This window comes from Saccostrea echinata, unplaced genomic scaffold (assembly GCF_033153115.1).
Source record: "Saccostrea echinata isolate AGI-Se365-2 ecotype Australia unplaced genomic scaffold, CSIRO_AGI_Sech_v1 ptg000046l, whole genome shotgun sequence".
Taxonomy (NCBI): Eukaryota; Metazoa; Mollusca; class Bivalvia; order Ostreida; family Ostreidae; genus Saccostrea; species Saccostrea echinata.
This window is the reverse complement of record NW_026889795.1, coordinates 3,207,099-3,224,803: the sequence shown is the minus strand read 5'-3', so window position 1 is coordinate 3,224,803 and position 17,705 is coordinate 3,207,099. Positions and strand designations below refer to the sequence as shown.

The 17,705-nt window shown below is 31.6% G+C and overlaps 1 protein-coding gene across 1 annotated transcript; it reads left to right on the top strand.

Annotated features, from left to right (window-relative positions):
* Positions 1-3,761: 3,761 nt before the first annotated feature.
* Positions 3,762-14,444, top strand: LOC133202212 (cubilin-like). The gene is made up of 10 exons (XM_061337988.1): positions 3,762-3,853; positions 4,596-4,723; positions 5,673-5,766; positions 7,171-7,280; positions 7,855-8,040; positions 8,370-8,460; positions 9,437-9,555; positions 10,951-11,103; positions 12,088-12,511; positions 14,132-14,444. The coding sequence occupies exons 2-10, from the start codon at positions 4,654-4,656 to the stop codon at positions 14,274-14,276; spliced, it is 1,392 nt and encodes a 463-aa protein (XP_061193972.1). The 5' UTR covers positions 3,762-3,853; positions 4,596-4,653; the 3' UTR covers positions 14,277-14,444.
* Positions 14,445-17,705: the final 3,261 nt, after the last annotated feature.

The following is a 17,705-nucleotide window of genomic DNA, read 5'->3' as shown; positions in this document are numbered from 1 at the left end:
ATTTTATTAAGTACTTGAGCTTTTGAAAAATTCTTTGTGTATTATATTTCAGTCATGATTATTTTCACTGACCTGCCAATTTAATTATCGTTAGATTATCTATGTAACAGAAAACAATAATACTTTTATTATATAAACGTTTGAGTATACATGTGTAAATCACGCGAATGGAACCCTCAGATTATGTTCAAAATTCATTAATCCCGAAATAAATTTATACACATTTATTGAAACGAAGATTTTTTGCAGTACATAGATTGAAATTAGTGTCATTGTTGACCAGCGGGTTCAGAGATGTGTAACACTGATACCCAAATAACATGCATTGACTTTCTGCTAATCATGCCCGAAGGCGATTGAAACCTCAGGTGTTGACACCATTTTATACATTTGTATTGCTTTTTATTAATCGGCCAGGAAAACACAAACAAAACAAATAAGAAATAAGTCACAATTCCCAATATTTTAAAATGTTTATAAATTAACTCTTTTAATAACTTGTTTATAAATAAAAACAAATTCATGAATAAATCCCCCAATAATTGTTCACAAATATAATTGTTTAAATGACTGAAGAATGGTAGAATAATTTAATTTCATGGTCATTTAATAAATTATTAGGTTTTATTTGAGGGCGGTAAAAAAAATTGCATGGAATGCTCTTTTTTAGCATGCATAGGGTTTTAGCTTTTTCAATTCAAAAAAATCCAGTACAGTACGTCCCTCTGAATGTCTTATTGAAATGACAAGTTTGTTTTTTAGTTTGTTTGTTTGTTTGTTTGTTTTTTTTTTGGTGTGTGTGTGTGTGTGTGTGTGTGTGTGTGTTTTAAATAGTGCTAATGCAAACTTTGAGTATATTCCGTAACTTGACAGCAATTAATTAAATAGGCCTCGATATTTTTTTTCAAACACCTGTATTAAAGTTTTAATTAGCATTAATTAATTGAATTGGCCTAGATATATTTTTTTTTTCAAACACCTGTATTAAAGTTTAATTTAAAAGATAAAAGTCATCTCCTGACTTCCCTTTTAACTACTTTCATTTTTTTAAATTAATTCTAGACTACAATTGTGTAAATTTACAGCCCCTGAAGAAATTTAGTAATTACTTGTATATCTATCTCTACTTATTAAAATGTTGTAAAAAATCCTTGGGTTTTTTTTATTCTAAATCTTAAACACCTCTCTGCTGAAAGTAAACAAAACAATAACAGGGAGCCTGCAAATTCAGAATACACAAGGGGCGGAGCTATCATGTCACTCAGAACCTTTTTCATGCATGAGTGAACAAAGCAGTCCCAGAAAGCAGTCCCAGGGACTGCTGGGTCTGCTTTCTAGAGCAGTCCCAGAGCAGTCTCACAGCAGTCCCTGAGCAGTCCCACAGCAGTCCCAGAGCGGTCCCAAAGCAGTCCCGGGGACTGCTTTCTGGGACTGCTTAGGTGTCAGGTTGGGTCTGGTTGGTACTGTACCTCTTTGTTTGGAAGCAATATCTTAAGTTAGCACCGTTTTATTTACATCAAATTCAGACACGTTGCATCGTTTTTGAAAGGGGGGGGGGTAAATTTGATAACTTACCTTTAAAAATATTGTCTATAACCCAATTTCATTGAGGGGGGGTTAAAATTCATTTTTTTTTCAATTAATCGTATCTTACGCTTCTTGATAGATTTTTTACCAAAATAAATTACATGTATATTGTGATTTGAGTTTTATAGGGATGGCAATCGAATACAGAATTGCAAATCGGTTAACCGCAAGACGTTCCGACGGATTAATCGGTTAATCGTATCAAAAATTCTAGATATATTTCAGCATTGTAAGCTCTGTTCAAATAAACAAGACTATGAAGAAATTATCTTTAGTAATTTATTTTTGTTTATATTTTATCAGATATATACGTTGTTTCAATTTTAATAGGGAGAAAATTAAGAAATCCAGGAGACATGCGTGAAGTATCAGTTATATGAAAATATATGTCAGAAAAAATTATATGTCAGAAGAGATGATACGGAAGTCCATTTTGCATTGTCACCATAATCAAAACTAAGTCTGAACTATAACTTAATTTGCAATGTTTGTTTAATATAATTCGATAGATAAGTGCAAAGGATAGAAGAGATAAGATACACATTATAATCCTTTTACAGTACTCAACGATCATTTAATGAAAATCATTAAAGAAACACAGGACAGGCTGGGTAACGACATTGTGTTTAAACAGCAATTAACATCTCGAAAAATGACCAATTACCTCCGCGTTTTAAAACCAGATAGCCTTAATTATCTCCAAATCAGCTTAAATAGATAGGTTAAAATGCTAAGATTTAAGACATGCTAATTTGTATTTTTTAAATTCAATTTTCAGGAAAAAGTGTTCAAAATTACGCTTATATCATTTTTTTTTCGACTAACCGATTACAGATTTTCTAACCGATTACCACCGTTCCGACCGAGTAACCGGTTAACCGATTACAAATTGCCATCCCTAGAGTTTTATGATGCAAACTTACAAAGATTTAGAAATTATTTATTGTTATAATATTAAAAGTCATTGCTTTGCAACGGTGATTAAAACTAAGTTAGATTAAAGTATATAAAGCAAAATTTATTTAACTCATTTAATACTTATATTGAAAAGAAAAATGACATATGATCGATAGATTTTTCCTGTTTAAGAAAGAATGCTACTTACATGTTCACGGAAATGTTATTCAACCGATCTTTAAGACATCTCCTCTGAAATATGGCTTAAGTATGGAAATATTGATATTAGTTTAAAATAAGTTTAAATTTATGAATTTTGGGGGCTTTTTAGGAGAAAATGAAAAGATTGTTTAAATTGCAAATAAGCTTGTTTGGAGTTTAAAGTTTGCCCTAAATAAATGGATAATATAAATATTTAATTAAAAAATGTCAAGGAAAATCAGATAAATTTTTTTTATTAATTTTTGCTAAAAAATTATTTATGAAAATAAACACATTATTTTTAGCATTTTGTTAAACTAATGGATAAAATCTTCAAGATTTTTACATTTCCCCTGAAAAAAAAAAGATCATGTAAAACAATAAATATCTTCTATCAATCTTTCCATGCTGAAACCTGTTTCAGAAGAGATGCCTTAAAGATTCAAAAATTGTTGCTGTAGAATTCCTCCTTCAATAAATACAGGTAAAGCTAGTTCATAAATGATTGTAGATTCTACCTGTACCCCTTAGAGGGCCCCTTAATTGAGTGTGATAATTAGATGTTTGTTTAGTCCTGTAGACTACACGGTAAGGGATATATTTCTATACATTTATCTAGTGGCTAATTATTAACAATTAACTCAAAGGTTTCTAAATACACATAGATCCGATTTATCAAATATAATTACTTTTTGTTCTGTTTTGACGTTACCTGCACTAGTCTCCCGACAGGAGTAAATGCCTATGATCATTAATCTCTGAGCCGTAAACACCACGGGAGACAGATCCTCAATAAATTTTGTTTTGCTGCATTAGGCATAAAATTTTGAATGCCGATGTTCCAGAACAATTATAATTACAATTACTGTATGAACTTCTTTTCTGACAGAATCAAAATTTTCAAGAAAACGTCATAACCGAGGAATACTTCAACTATAAACAACTCCGCCCTTTATTGTATTCCTGCTGCATTTTTATGTGTTTATAATGAGATATAAATAAAACGTCTACGTACGAGTTTATAATGTAATATAAATAGAATGCACAATTCGGCACACCTAGTCAAGGAAAACGATTTCTGTGAAGATAGTGGGAAGAAAATTATAACAAGCCAGAATTATTGCAAAAAGGATAGGAAATGAATTAAGAGGATATGTGATAAATTCTAGTAAGTAACTTGTATGCTTATGACTATGATAAAATTGGTTCAATGATCTCTAAATTGAAAATCCTTACCCTCATTGGGTTATTTTTTTTCAAAACAAGTTTTCCTGCATTTGTTAAGAAAAAAAGAATCTTGATAAAAAAAAAATTGACATAACTGTAAATATAAACTAGAAAGGTACAAACATTAATCCCGCAGTGTCTATACAAAAACAGCACTATTTTAATGTGTTCATGAAATATTTGGCTGCTTTGTCTGTCTTTTTTATTCTACAGCCCTTCGTGGCGCAGTGGTTAGAGCGTCTGCTCTAGAGTCGCGAGGTAAGGAGTTAATCCTTACGTCGCGGGTTCGAATCCCACTGTGGGACGTGGAGACCGGTCCTTCGGATGAGACCGTATAAACCGAGGTCCCGTGTCGCAGTAGGTGCTGGCACGAAAAAGATCCCTCACTGCTCAATGGCCGTAAGTGCCGAATATAGGACAAAATTTGCAGCTCTCCACCGGCAAGTGGTGGCATCTCCATATGAGTGAAAAATTCTCAAGAGGGACGTTAAACAACATACAATCAATCAATCTACAGCCCTTCGCCAATGACTATAAAATACTCAAGTCGTTGATTAAAAAATCATATCCAAATACAAACCATGGAAGATCCTGCTATCATTTCTGTTCGCGAAAAAATAAAAAAGAAGAAAACATTGATTGTATAGATAAAAATAAGAACTTTGATTTTTTTCCCCTTTCAGGCGGTAGAAAAAAAATCTTAAATAACCACCACAACAGTATTTTGAGTTTTAATGCCCTATGGCAAATCAACATGAGAGAAATTTACAAGTGGTTATATTAATTTCCTATTTTCTTCCTCTTGAATGCGGTAAGTTTTTTTCTCTTCCCCTCCTCTAGATAAATATCTTTAAAAAATGACAGTTTAACCCATAATATAACTTTGCCTGTTTTTCCTTCTGCCAAGTGTAATACTAAAGTAATATTATTATTTAATATCTCCTCTGGCTCAAATACAACTTGACTAACCACTAGTACCTCATGCAAAACACAACTCTATTTTAACAAATACTCCCAACAGCTTACCTTTCACCTCATGTATTTTTTTTTTAATTAAATGCTTCATAAATCGAAGTAGAGTGGAAAGCATCACCGACAAAATTGTCTTCTAAGTATAGTTTTCAAAGAAAATGACACATTAAAACTTATGCATTAGCTCCATATAGGTAAACACACACCTTTTGAATTAATTTTGCATAATTTTAAAGTTAACATAGTTTTGGCAAAAAAATGTTCAGGTGCGTTTTAAATAACATATATCTTCCCCATCTTTAATGTTTATTTTCTATGTATTATTTACATTTACAGGTGTTCAAAACCAGCGTCGTACGATGTTTTCAACTTTAGGTCAATAAATACGTACAAGATAGCGAAAGTGTCGTCTCAAAGAAGTCGTATTTTTACGACTTCAAATCTGTTTTTTCTTTTCTAACATTTAGATAAGCTTTGGCTTCATATTTGTCTCACGCTATGCAACTGACATTCTAGTTCATATCGCAACAGAAAATAATTTTTCTTTGTAGATTGTTTTTTCAATATTTACTTTTCATTGATTGGGAAATGACACAATGTAATTATTTCAAAAAAGGATGCAAGAAAATCAGGCTTATATGACGAAATTTAGTAAATGATCAAACAATAATAAAAGGTTTCATTTTGCAATTAATTTTGTTTTTCTCGTTGCCATGGAAGATAATTATATCAGGAAGAGTATGTATAATGTATATTATGTATTTGAACTACCTAAATTTTGCTTCCAGTGACGTCACTATCATGTGGCTCATCAGTAAATGCCATCACATTAAACCAGTCGATAGAAACTTTCAAGTATCCTGCATCCGGCATTTATCCAACGTACGTAAAAAAAAAAAACAGCTGAATTATATCTAAATAACAAATTGGATTTAAACTTATATTTATTACATTTCTTTATGAGGAGAACATGTGAGTTAAAAATGGGAGAGGGGATTAAAGTGTTTATCTTTTGTACATTGAAGAAGATGGCCAAATAAGCGAAGAAAAATGCCCATGGCTCGTCTAAATACAATGAAAATGATGAAGATAACGAATGGCTTTTGATCTCCAAAATCTTTTAAATAAATAATACACATTTGTGAATAAGCCATAAAACATGGAACCCTATCAACCTTGAATTTTCAGAGGTGGTTTCAAGCCTTGGAGAGGTAAGATTTCTCTGGTGATCAATCACGCCAGTCATGATCAATATTTACTTATTAAGTAGACGGAATTATATGTAGGCAAATTTCGTATATTAAGAACAATGGTCTAGCAATTAGTATTGAACATGAAATATAAAGTACCATTGGGTCTTATTTTTTAAACAATACAAATTTTTTAAACAATACAGATTTTTGAACAGGGTCCAAAACACGAACCTCTGGAAATTTCAGAGGAGGGATCAGGTGCCTACGACCAAATTATTGGTTGTATTTGCAAACAAGGACATCGTAACGACCATAGAATTATCAAAATACTGACTTTAAATGAGGTGGTTGAATCAACATATTTTTCAGTAGCCTGCTTCAGTTTAAAATTAATCGTACTCAGAACATGCTCTTGCGTATGGAATACGTGAGGATACATAACTACCATATACAGTGAAGTATTCCTATAAGTATAAGGAAAGTAGAGAATCCCACCTCTGATGTTTTGGAGGTCCGTGTTTGCTCTGCTCCTATTTTGTAATGTTTAATGGACTTTTGAGCTTAAATACTGTTCGTTATCTCCATATATTTCATACATCATTATATAAGTATAGGGTTGCTTCAAATGCATCAATACTAACGTGATAAACTAAATATACTATAAACGTCTTTAATATAACGTGTTCAATATTTCAGGATTTTCTTATCTGAAACATTTCCAGTGGTTTTAGTTTTGTAAACACTAAATTTTTTCATTATTAGATATTTGTCTTTTTTTAAAAAAAATATTCCTTAAAACAAAAACAGTTATGATGAGCTATATTATTTTATTTCAAGAAATTAATTTTAAACGGCCACTGTTATTATACTGGCGTTTCCAAATGATTTTCAAAGCTTAATTCTTGTACAGATTGTAAATTACATTTTAAGGTATGGAAAGTACGTATATTTCATACATGAAAACTACATTGTTATGTCGAAAATATTCGAGGTGGCTTAATGTTTGCGGTGAAATTCTTTAATCGTGAACATAGTGAAATTAAAACCATTACAAAGTATTCCACTTTTACAGTATTCTTTTAATCATTACCAGCCTTACAGGTTGTCAATGGTTATTTAACACCTCTGACGCAGAAGCAAGACTGATATTTGAAGTAACCAGCATTTATGTAGATTGTGGAGATACTTTGAAGTTTTATGATGGTTAGTTTTTTCAATATAATACAATACGCAAACCTCTTTATATTTCGATCTCCTGGATTATTCGTGTTTTACATCTACAGGGATTCTATCTCATTAAAGCGCTCAACATTCACAAATAAATATTTCTATCATTCACAAGTAAATATTTCTACCTCACTATATTTACTTTTAACTTACAATGATTCAGAGTATCTAACTAACCATGCATGAGTCTTATTCTTTAATAAAATCTCCTTTTTAGTTTGGTTTATCATTGAAGTATTTTATAGCATAAAATAATCAATTAAGACACAATTGGTTTGGCATTCTCTACGATTAAGAAAAATATAAAGAATACATAGGGCTGTTGAAAATTAATTGATTTTTAACAAATATTTTGTAGCCAACACGGTAGATTAAAGTCTTTTTTATAACTGTTATAAGGGTCGAATTAAATCAGAAATGCATTTAAATTTTAAACAAAAAAATATCATTGAATTATCTGATGAGAACATTTTGTAAAATCTTTGACTTAATATAAATGAAATATTATTTATAAAAATATGTCTCTATATGTTTTTATTAATTACTATAGGCTCATCTTCCAGTGCCTCCACCTTTGGTAACTCAATTTGTTGCTCTTCCCAGTCCTCTTGTGGATCCGCCAAACTACCGGAAACGACGACCGGAAATAGCCTCTTTGTGGATTTTCTGTCAGACAGAACAGATAACTCGTATGAAACTGGGTTTACGTTTACCGTAGTAGTGGGAAAGGATGAATGTAAGAGAATTTTAAAGTTCAGATTAGTATTTGTGCAAATATTTACGAAGATTGATTGATTGATTGTATGTTGTTTTACGTCCCGTTTGAGAATTTTTCACGCAAATAGAGACGTCGTCATATACCGGTGAAGGGCTTAACATTTTGACCTGTACTCGGCACTCAAGGCCATTGAGTAGCGTGCCAAGGCCTACCGTGACACGGGGCCTCGGTTTTTCAGGTTTCATCCGAAGGACCCGCAACTTTCACGAAACAGATGGGTATTGATAATTCAGTTATTGAATACAAGGTTATTCTTTGATATATTTTTAGGAATTTACATTTTTCAGCAAATTGTTCGAACTCAGGAGCAGTTCACAACATTGCACTCACAGAACAAATAAGATTGACCTCTCCGGAGTTTCCGGCGACCTATCCACCGTGAGTATTATGAAACATTTGGGGTTCTTCAGTGTTAATATATTTCATTATGAATGATGTTAGGCATTTATATTTATCTTATATTTTGCAACATGCAGTATTTTCACTATATATATGAAGTTTAATTATTTTTGATTTTCTTCGGTCTGGTATTCCTGGTAAAAAATTTTTTTAAAATGTGCTACAAGTTTGAAAAATAACCATAATATTATCAAATGTACAAATCTTAAATGAGCTAATCTCCACCGATATCATTTGTAAGATAAAACACATTTGAAACGAAATAAAATATAATGTGTTGTTTGATGTTTTGTTAAAATTCTGTATGTAATGGTTTTTTTCTAAATTAATCAACCCTTTTAAGAAGAGATAATAAGCAAAATCTTTCAACGCGGATGGTATGATTTGGAGATTTTTGGGGCCACAAAGGGAGTCAGAGTGTAATCCAAGATAAGGAAAGCAATTGTTTTTTTTTTTATTATTATCATATATAAATTCTTATTTTTGTTCTTCGGAAATAGTTACATAATGTTGATATTAATCTTTCTCTGGAGTGATCCTTGTGCCCAGTCTAGTTCATATATATTACTACACTATAAGGTAATGGTATAGTCACATCAATGAACTTACTCAATCCACAATGTATCAGCTGACTGTACTTACTTGTGTTGAACAGATAAATTTTTTATTCCCTCTTTCTGCTATACATATATGGCCCTTTTCACTTTAAAAAAAAGAAAGAAAAAAAAACAAAAAACTCACGACTAAGTTTTTATCATTTTTTGTTTGAAAAAGATATTCATTTTTTTTTTCTAAAATAGTATTTGCAATTGTAATATAATATAATAGATTTACAAGATTTATGTGACCTACTACTGCTTAGATATTTATTAGAGAATATGACAAATCTTGTCTTAGTTTTAAGATATTTTGTGAAAGGGGCCACTGATCTTTTACCAATATGATTTTTTTTTAGGAATCATAATTGCACTTATACATACATCTATACTGGTGGATACGTTAAGTTAGAGTTCATTTATCTTCGTGTAGAGGGAGTAAATGGTGCTTGCTACGACTTCATAGAAATTTTTAACGGTAAAAATTTATACAAGACTTTTGCATGAAGATTTACAAAGTATCAGTCTATCTAAGAGTAACAAAGCCAAAATCAGATGAAGCAAAAATATTTCTACTAATGGCAGAAAGTACTTGAATTATTTTCAACGATGCTAAATAATCGATTCATTGTGGGTTTTTTTTAACTCAAAACTATTTTTAACGTTAAGATGATTTTTAGCTAAAAATAAAAAATTGATTTTATCTACAAAATATCGTTATTTTCATATAATATTTATTAATGGTAGTTGGAAGTTGTATATTTACTTGTAGGTAGATAATTCTTTGGATATCCAGCGCGTTTAAATGTACCAATGTTGTCACGCATTAATAATTAATCTTTATGAAGCAAATGTCCTATTAATGATATACTGGGATTGATTCAAAAGACTGTCATGTAATTTTGTCGAGCAGGCTGTTTATTTGCCATTGAATTAATTATTTTTCAAGAATGTGGACGTATTATACTATGTCCTTAGCGTAAGGTTTTCAATATATTGCAAAATACCAAAAATAAAATTGAATAGAACATTGAAAAGTCCGATACTTGAATGCTAGATGGATACCAAGACTTCTAAGAGAGACCAATGTGTGCTTGTGTGAGATATAGAGAATATTCAACGTTTTGTAGTTGGATATGGAATTTATTTCACGAGTTTGACATGATGTTTTGATATTTTCTCGAGTGCGAAGCTCGAGTGAAAATGTATATATAAAAAAAGTCCTGACAGTTAAGTAATATAAAATTCCATATTCGACTACCAAACATTGCGTTTTCTATTTATCATATTTTTTTTATATTTCTTCTTTCCCTTTGTCTCTTCTTAATACAGTGTCATTGGCTGTGACGTCATAGTTTAGCTGTTGAGACTTCATAGTTTAACGATTGTGAGATTGAAAACATTGTAAACATGGATTTAACAACTTAATATTTTTAGAGAAACTTTGGCAGTTTTAGTCTTTGTCAGGATGCTTAATAAACTCTCTCTTATATCAGGCCAGGGAGTATTTTTACAACCCCCTTCGAGAAGGGAAGGGAAATCGTGAGTTTTGCAGCACTGTTGATATTCTGTGAAAAAAATATCACATGGATTTTCTCTCCCGTGAAGATTTTGAATAAATTCTCTTTCATAGGAATATAAAAACAGGTTGGCATATAAATGAGCTCAATAAGTAGCCATATATATTCCAACAGATTACCTACATAGATATTTCAAAAAGAAACTCCAGCATCCTTTTTAATATCAAAATTCAGCAATTTTATATGTGTCCAAGAAACTGTACATTCATTTATTATCTTTGAATCAACCCTCCAATAGAACAATGAAAGTAAGAAATCTATCTAATGATGAATTCCTTTTTCCATGATATCAGGAAGTTCTACCAGTTCACCATTGATTGCTAAGGTGTGTGGTGATACCATTCCCACCGAGACGCACACTTCCTCTGATACATCCTTGACGATCAGATTCTACAGTGACTACCAGGAGAACAAAAAAGGATTCTTGGCATATGTGGCACCTGTGGGTAGGTCTGTAGTCACTGATACTAAATTGTTACAATCAGCTGACTTTCTGGAGGTCTTTAGTCACTTACTAATACAAACTTTTTAAACCATCTGACTTTCTAGAGGTCTTTAGTCACTTCCTTATACTAAATTATTATAACATATGACTTTCTAGAGGTTTTTAGTCACTTATTACCGGTAGTATTAAATTAATACATCATTTGACTTTCTAGAGATCTTTAGTAACTGCTTGAACTATATTATTACATTATTTGACTTTATAAAGATCTTTAGTCACTGATTGATACTAAATTATTTAAACTTTCAGGTCTTAAGGCACTCAATGATTCTAATTACTTACCATCATCTCATTACTTCCTATATTAGAAATGATGCTTCACCACCCACCTTTTACTATAAAAACATATATGACAGATGGCAAGAAAGGAATTGAATAAAATCTTTGAATTAATCTCAAGAACCACTGGACTAGAAAACATGAAACTTATGTGAAAGCTTCCTGGGGTGGTTTAGATTCTAAATTGTTTTGAACATGCCCCTCCCCTCTCTCCTGGGGGGTATGATGTGGCCAAATAGGGATCTAAGTTTTGTGTGAGAATATACAAATGTATATTGTACATGTATGTAATTAGATACTTTACACTGTACATACATTGTATGATTTGCTAAGAGAACCCGACAGACACTTTAATTTTTGATATTGTAATGTATACCCTACTTTTCTATTTACAAATATTTATTCATAACATTTTTTTGTTCAGATGTGCACGCCAACCCCAACTAAATTTCCAAGTATCAACAGAACATGAGTTATTGTAGACTATATAGATGTAGTTTTATATTGTGAATTCAGATTTGAATAATTTTCTAATTCCACTTTGAAAGCATATCTGTTAATCGATATTCTATCTTAAACATGGTATTTATTACAACAAATGTCTTAATACAATCGAGATAATCTTTCCTGATAATAACATCATCAGCAGATAACAAAGGAACGTCAGTTGTGATGGATACTACCACAACAGAATTGCCAACATCGGAACAAAGCAAAACATCGATATTGCCAACATCAGAACAAAGCCAAACATCGATATTGCCAACATCAGAACAAAGCCAAACATCGATATTACCAACATCGGTACAAAGCCAAACATCGATATTGCCAACATCAGAACAAAGCCAAACATCGATATTACCAACATCGGTACAAAGCCAAACATCGAGATTGTCAACTTCAGAACAAAGCCAAACATCGACATTATCAACTGCAAAACCCACTTTGACATCGACTTCAGATATCGTTCTACAATCGTTGGATAAATTCAAGGGCCCGTTTATTAGTGGAAGTGTGGTACTTTCGCTTATAATAATCACCATATTAGTATTCATTTGTTCAAGAAACAGGTAAATAACAAAGACATTTATTTACTACATTTTGCAGATAGATTCTTATTAAAAAAGTTATCTGTATATCTATGAACAGATTCAAGGGAACAGTATTTGGCCGTATATTATAATGAGCACTATGTTGTTTTTGGTTATGTTTGAACTTTGAAATGTACTTGAAACATGTTAACATTTAACATGCTCAAATATTCCTCCTCAAAAGTATGCAGAAATGTTCAAGTTCGAACAAGTGCTCAGTATATATTGCTCTATGTTAAGTTTGTTCTAATCTTTTAGTGTATATAAATTTGAAAGTTTACCTCAGCATGCATATTTAAATAATTTCTAACAAATACGATTGAACATTTCATTGTAAAAACAAGCTTGCATGTACTGAATTACATACCTAATGATGCATTCAAATTTTACTGCGTTGTGGTTATTGCTGAGTTATGAGCCTCTCCCTTTTTAGCTCACCTGAGCCAAAGGCTCAAGTGAACTTTTTTTGATCAAAATTTGTCCGTTGTTTGTCGGCGTCGTCGTTGTCGTTGGCGTCGTTGTTGTTGTCGTCGTAAACTTTTCACATTTTCATTTTCTTCTCCAGAACTACTGGGTCAATTTCCACCAAACTTGGCACAGAGTATTCTTGGGTGAAGGGGATTCAAGTTTGTTCAAATAAAGGACCACGCCTTTTTCCAAGGGGAGATAATTGCGAATTCATGAAAATTTTATGGCATCTTTCAAAAACCTTCTCAAGAACCACTGTGTTAGAAAATATGAAACTTATGTGGAAGCATCCTCAGGTAGTGTAGATTTAAGTTTGTTCAAAGCATGACCCCCGGGGGGTAGGGTGGAGCCACAGTGGGCAATCAATTTTTACATAGGAATACATTGGGAGTATCCTTAAAAACCTTCTTCTCAAAAACGACAAAGCCTTGATTGGCATTATTTACATGGAAGCATCCTCAGGTAGTGTTGACTCAAGCTTGTTCAAATCACAATGGGGTCACAGTGGGCGATGAAAGTTTTACATAGGAATATATAAGGAAATTTTGAAAAATCTTCTTCTCAAGAACAGCAAAGCCATGATTGGTCATATTTATATGGAAGCATCCTCAGATGGTGTAGATTCAAGTTTGATCAAATCATGACCCTCAGGGGTAGATAGGGGCCACAATGAAAGTTTAAACTTGTAGGAAAAAAGTCACAGTTAGTCAAAAAATGTAAGCATCCTTAGTTAGTGAAGATTCAATTTTGTTCAAATCATACCCCCTCCCTTTTAGGGGTAGGTTGGGACCACTTATATATTTAAGCATTGCAATACTAAAGTGGTTTTTGCTTCTTCTTTTTTTCCTAGCCACAGTGCTCAGATAAGGGATGTGGCCCATGGGCCTCTTGTTTTCAATTGTTTCCCCTCCAAATTTCGACTAATATAACATCATTTACTCTATTGATTCTCTTAAAACTTGAAACTTTTTCTAAAATAAATTCATTTATATTTATCGGTAGGTGACCAGGGGTTATATATATTTATCCAGGTTTTTTTTTTAAAAAAAAAAAAAAAAAAAAAAAAAAAAAAAAAAAAAACAGATTTCCTAACATACTTACTGACTAAATATTTAATATTAAACATTTCAGAACCAGTCAGCATAAATCCAAAGAAAATAAAGTAAAAGGAGTTGATCTGCAAAACCTGTTTGGTGGACAACATGCGATCGATCCCAGACCACACATATGGACCTATGAAGGATTCACATTTTATTCCCACAAAAATGAAAATTGAAAGAAAAACAAAAAAGCATTGACGATATCTATCTTCTTAGCACCCATCTAATGTTGCATTCGATATCATATACTTTTCTGACTTAGAGAGAAATTTCTAACATATGTATAGTATAATATATAAACATATATAGTAATTCTTACAATATTAAATGAAAAACGATTGAGATTTTGTTCCAATGTTTTGTAACGTTGCTATTTTATTTTTTAATAGACACTGCTCCATGCCACAATTTCGAAATTATTTAAGAATTACATATTAAAGAAATGACTCTAAAAGAAAGTCAGATACTCCTTAAGGTCAGTAGCAACAACTTGCCCAGGTTAAAACCATTCGATGATTTGATCTTGAAACCATATACCTCTAGTATCCTATTTACTCAGTAACCTTAACCTTCAACATCTGTCCTTGAGTCAATATCATGGTTTTCTCCTTCTCTCAGTCTGTTTTACGATAAATTCTTTTCTTTGACATAAAAAAATGGAACTCATAACTTTACATACCTTGTCATTAGTTATCTGCATATTTATTTTGTTAAAAAAACGTTTTGATCCACACAGTAGCACTTTGCTGTTGATATTACAAAGATGCCTGAGTTTCTCATTAACAATATCTATGTGGTTTTCGGAAATCAGTTTTTCCTGATGGAATACCAATTGGAACTAATTGTGCCCCGTTATTAGCAGACCTGTTTTTTGTATTCATATGAAGTAGAATTTATTCAAAAAACTTCTAAATAAAAAAAGAAGAAGTATCTTGTTGTGGCTTTCAACTCGACATTTATATATATCGATATATGCTCAAATATTCCTCCTTATATTTTATCAATAACTGTTTTATTAATAATGAAAAAGATGAAAATAAGGAACGGTTATAGATCTAAAAATGAAAATAAATAAACAAACAATACAAATCTGTGAAAAGGAAATCTAAAGAACGGACCCCGGACATTTCGGAGGTGGAATCAGATTCCTAGGATAGTAAGCCTACCCTGTTGACCGGTCACATCAGCCGTTATCTCTATGTATTGATCAGGTCGTATTGATCGTACTCAGATCATTCAAATAAATGAAAGTAACTATTATTAATTGATGAAATCTCGTCGATATAATTAAATGTCGAGTTGTTGGCCACAGCAAGTCTTTACATCTTGTTATGTAGAGGTTTTTGAATAAATTCTGCTTCATAGCAACAAAAATATATATCGACTCAATATGTCCCTGTGAACTTTAAAGATACCACAGAATCTGCCACATCTATTTCATATTTGGATGTTTTACTAGAAAAAGACATTTGATGGCAAACTGACAACTAAACTTTGTGAAAAAAGGAATGACTTAAACTTTTCTTTCGCGCACTTTCTCTTATGTAAGTATGTAACAATATACTTTTATTTCCTGCACATGGAGTTTATGTCTCAAAGTTGATTCGGTACACGAGAGCATGATTTATGTGCAAACAGTTTCTAAAACGAGGTAAGCTATTTACAAATAGGTTAATGATACAAGGATATCAACAATCTTGTTTAAAGTTAACATTTTGAAAATCGCATGGTCGATACAATGACCTTGTTGGCAAATGCAATCTGTCGTTTTGTCGAATGCCGACTGACATCTTTCACACAAATTGTTAGGTTATTATTTTCACACTGAATTACCTATGGACTTTTCCGTTTATCCGACCATGATAAGGAATATGTCCTATCCGCAGGAGATCCTTACTCCTCAATGGCATGGGATCTCACCTCTGTTTTCAGAAGTCCGTGTTGACTTTGTTCATAATTTGTATTGTTTAATAGGGCTGTATCAATATATCGATACGTATCAATATTCAAGAATGTATCGTATCGAAGAAATAACTTCCAATACGTACAGGGCAGGCAGTTTTCTTATAATTCTGTGAAAAAAGTTGGGAGTTCCAATCACCAAAGATTATATTTTATTGTTTGAAGTAAAGCAGATCAATAATGATATAAATATTAAGGAGATAGGACATCTTAAATAAAATGTAAAATGAATAGATAATGTTTTTTAAACATGTTGGTTTTACAGTCTTTAAAAGTTTGAATTTCAGTGTATTTTGTAATGACAGTAGGAAAATAACTTCAAAATGGGTTATAAAACATTCATTTTTTATAAATTGTATGTATTAAATGATTTACATGAGTTTTTGATAGACTTGTTAAAGTATCCAATATATTGCATATGGCTTTATAAAATATCGTATCGAATTTTTTTCCTCAATACACAGCCCTATTATTTCAATTGACTTTTGAGGATGATAATAGTTCGTTGTCAATTTTAATGTAGCATGTTTAAATGTCTTTTAAGAATGACTAGTAACCAAAGGTATTATAGTATTTAGGATATGACATTATCTTTCCAAACAATTTTGATGTATGAATAGAACAAGAATACTGTCAAGAAATGAAACAGTTGAAGAAAAGTGTCTTTTTAATCATAAATTCTATTAATTTCATCCAACAACTGAACTCTGAAAAGAATAAAATATGGAGAGGAATTATAAAAAAGCATTTAAAAAGCATTCTCAAATGTTCAATAAAAATGTTCTGAAATCGAATGGTATAATTGCGAAGTGTCATGGGCGATCAAGAATTATTATTATGAAAAATCCGTTAAAGTAAAATTTGCTTTAAAACTACAGGAAATAAAAGGAGTTTGTTATAAGAACTTTACAAAAACAATCAAATGGCCTTATATTTAAGTGATTTAGCCAGTTAATTTTTTTTACGTGTTGTAAGCTTTTAAACGTTGACTGACCCCAAATGGAGCTGATATACACATTGCTGGAACATCAAATACCGAAGAATCTGATATACCGGAAGTGATGTCATGGTAACCGATTGAGCCAACTCTGCCATCTGGAATGTAATTTATAATTATGTTAATATTTGTTTCATTATTTGCCTTAGCATATCAACATGTTTTGTTTCGGAATTAAAATTCAATTTTAATTTGAATTGTGTCAACATAACTTATGCAAACTATTGAAAATAAGATGAAAAGTTGATCGAATTACGTTTTGCCTTGAATTGCAGAATTCTGGTTCTACGTTGCACATGGATCGAAAAATGAACTTATTTACGATAATACCAAAATAATATAGAATATGTAAAACATCTGGAACTGCGCTATAAAATCGAATCAGTTTGAGTTGCTGCGTTACTTTTAGCCCAGTCTCTTATAAAACACCTGTGGAAAGTAAATTAAATTGCCGTTCTAAATCGAATCCTTTTCAAACCGTTCTTTTTAACTTAAAAAAACTGGAAAATTTCTTATAAACATGGTTCAGCTTGAGTAAAAATAAAAAAAATACCAGAAACATCCGATATCGAATTCATAATAAAGTAGGATAATAAAGTAATGTCATACTTCCGTTTTCATCGGTTCCGTGAAAATTAATTCCAAC

Bases quoted from the DNA above. Each gene is read 5' to 3' on its own strand.
- LOC133202212 (XM_061337988.1), top strand. From the start codon at position 4,654: ATGGCAAATCAACATGAGAGAAATTTACAAGTGGTTATATTAATTTCC. The intron at 7,281-7,854 runs GTTAGTTTTTTC...TAATTACTATAG, and splicing joins TACTTTGAAGTTTTATGATG to GCTCATCTTCCAGTGCCTCC. The intron at 8,461-9,436 runs GTGAGTATTATG...ATTTTTTTTTAG, and splicing joins TTTCCGGCGACCTATCCACC to GAATCATAATTGCACTTATA.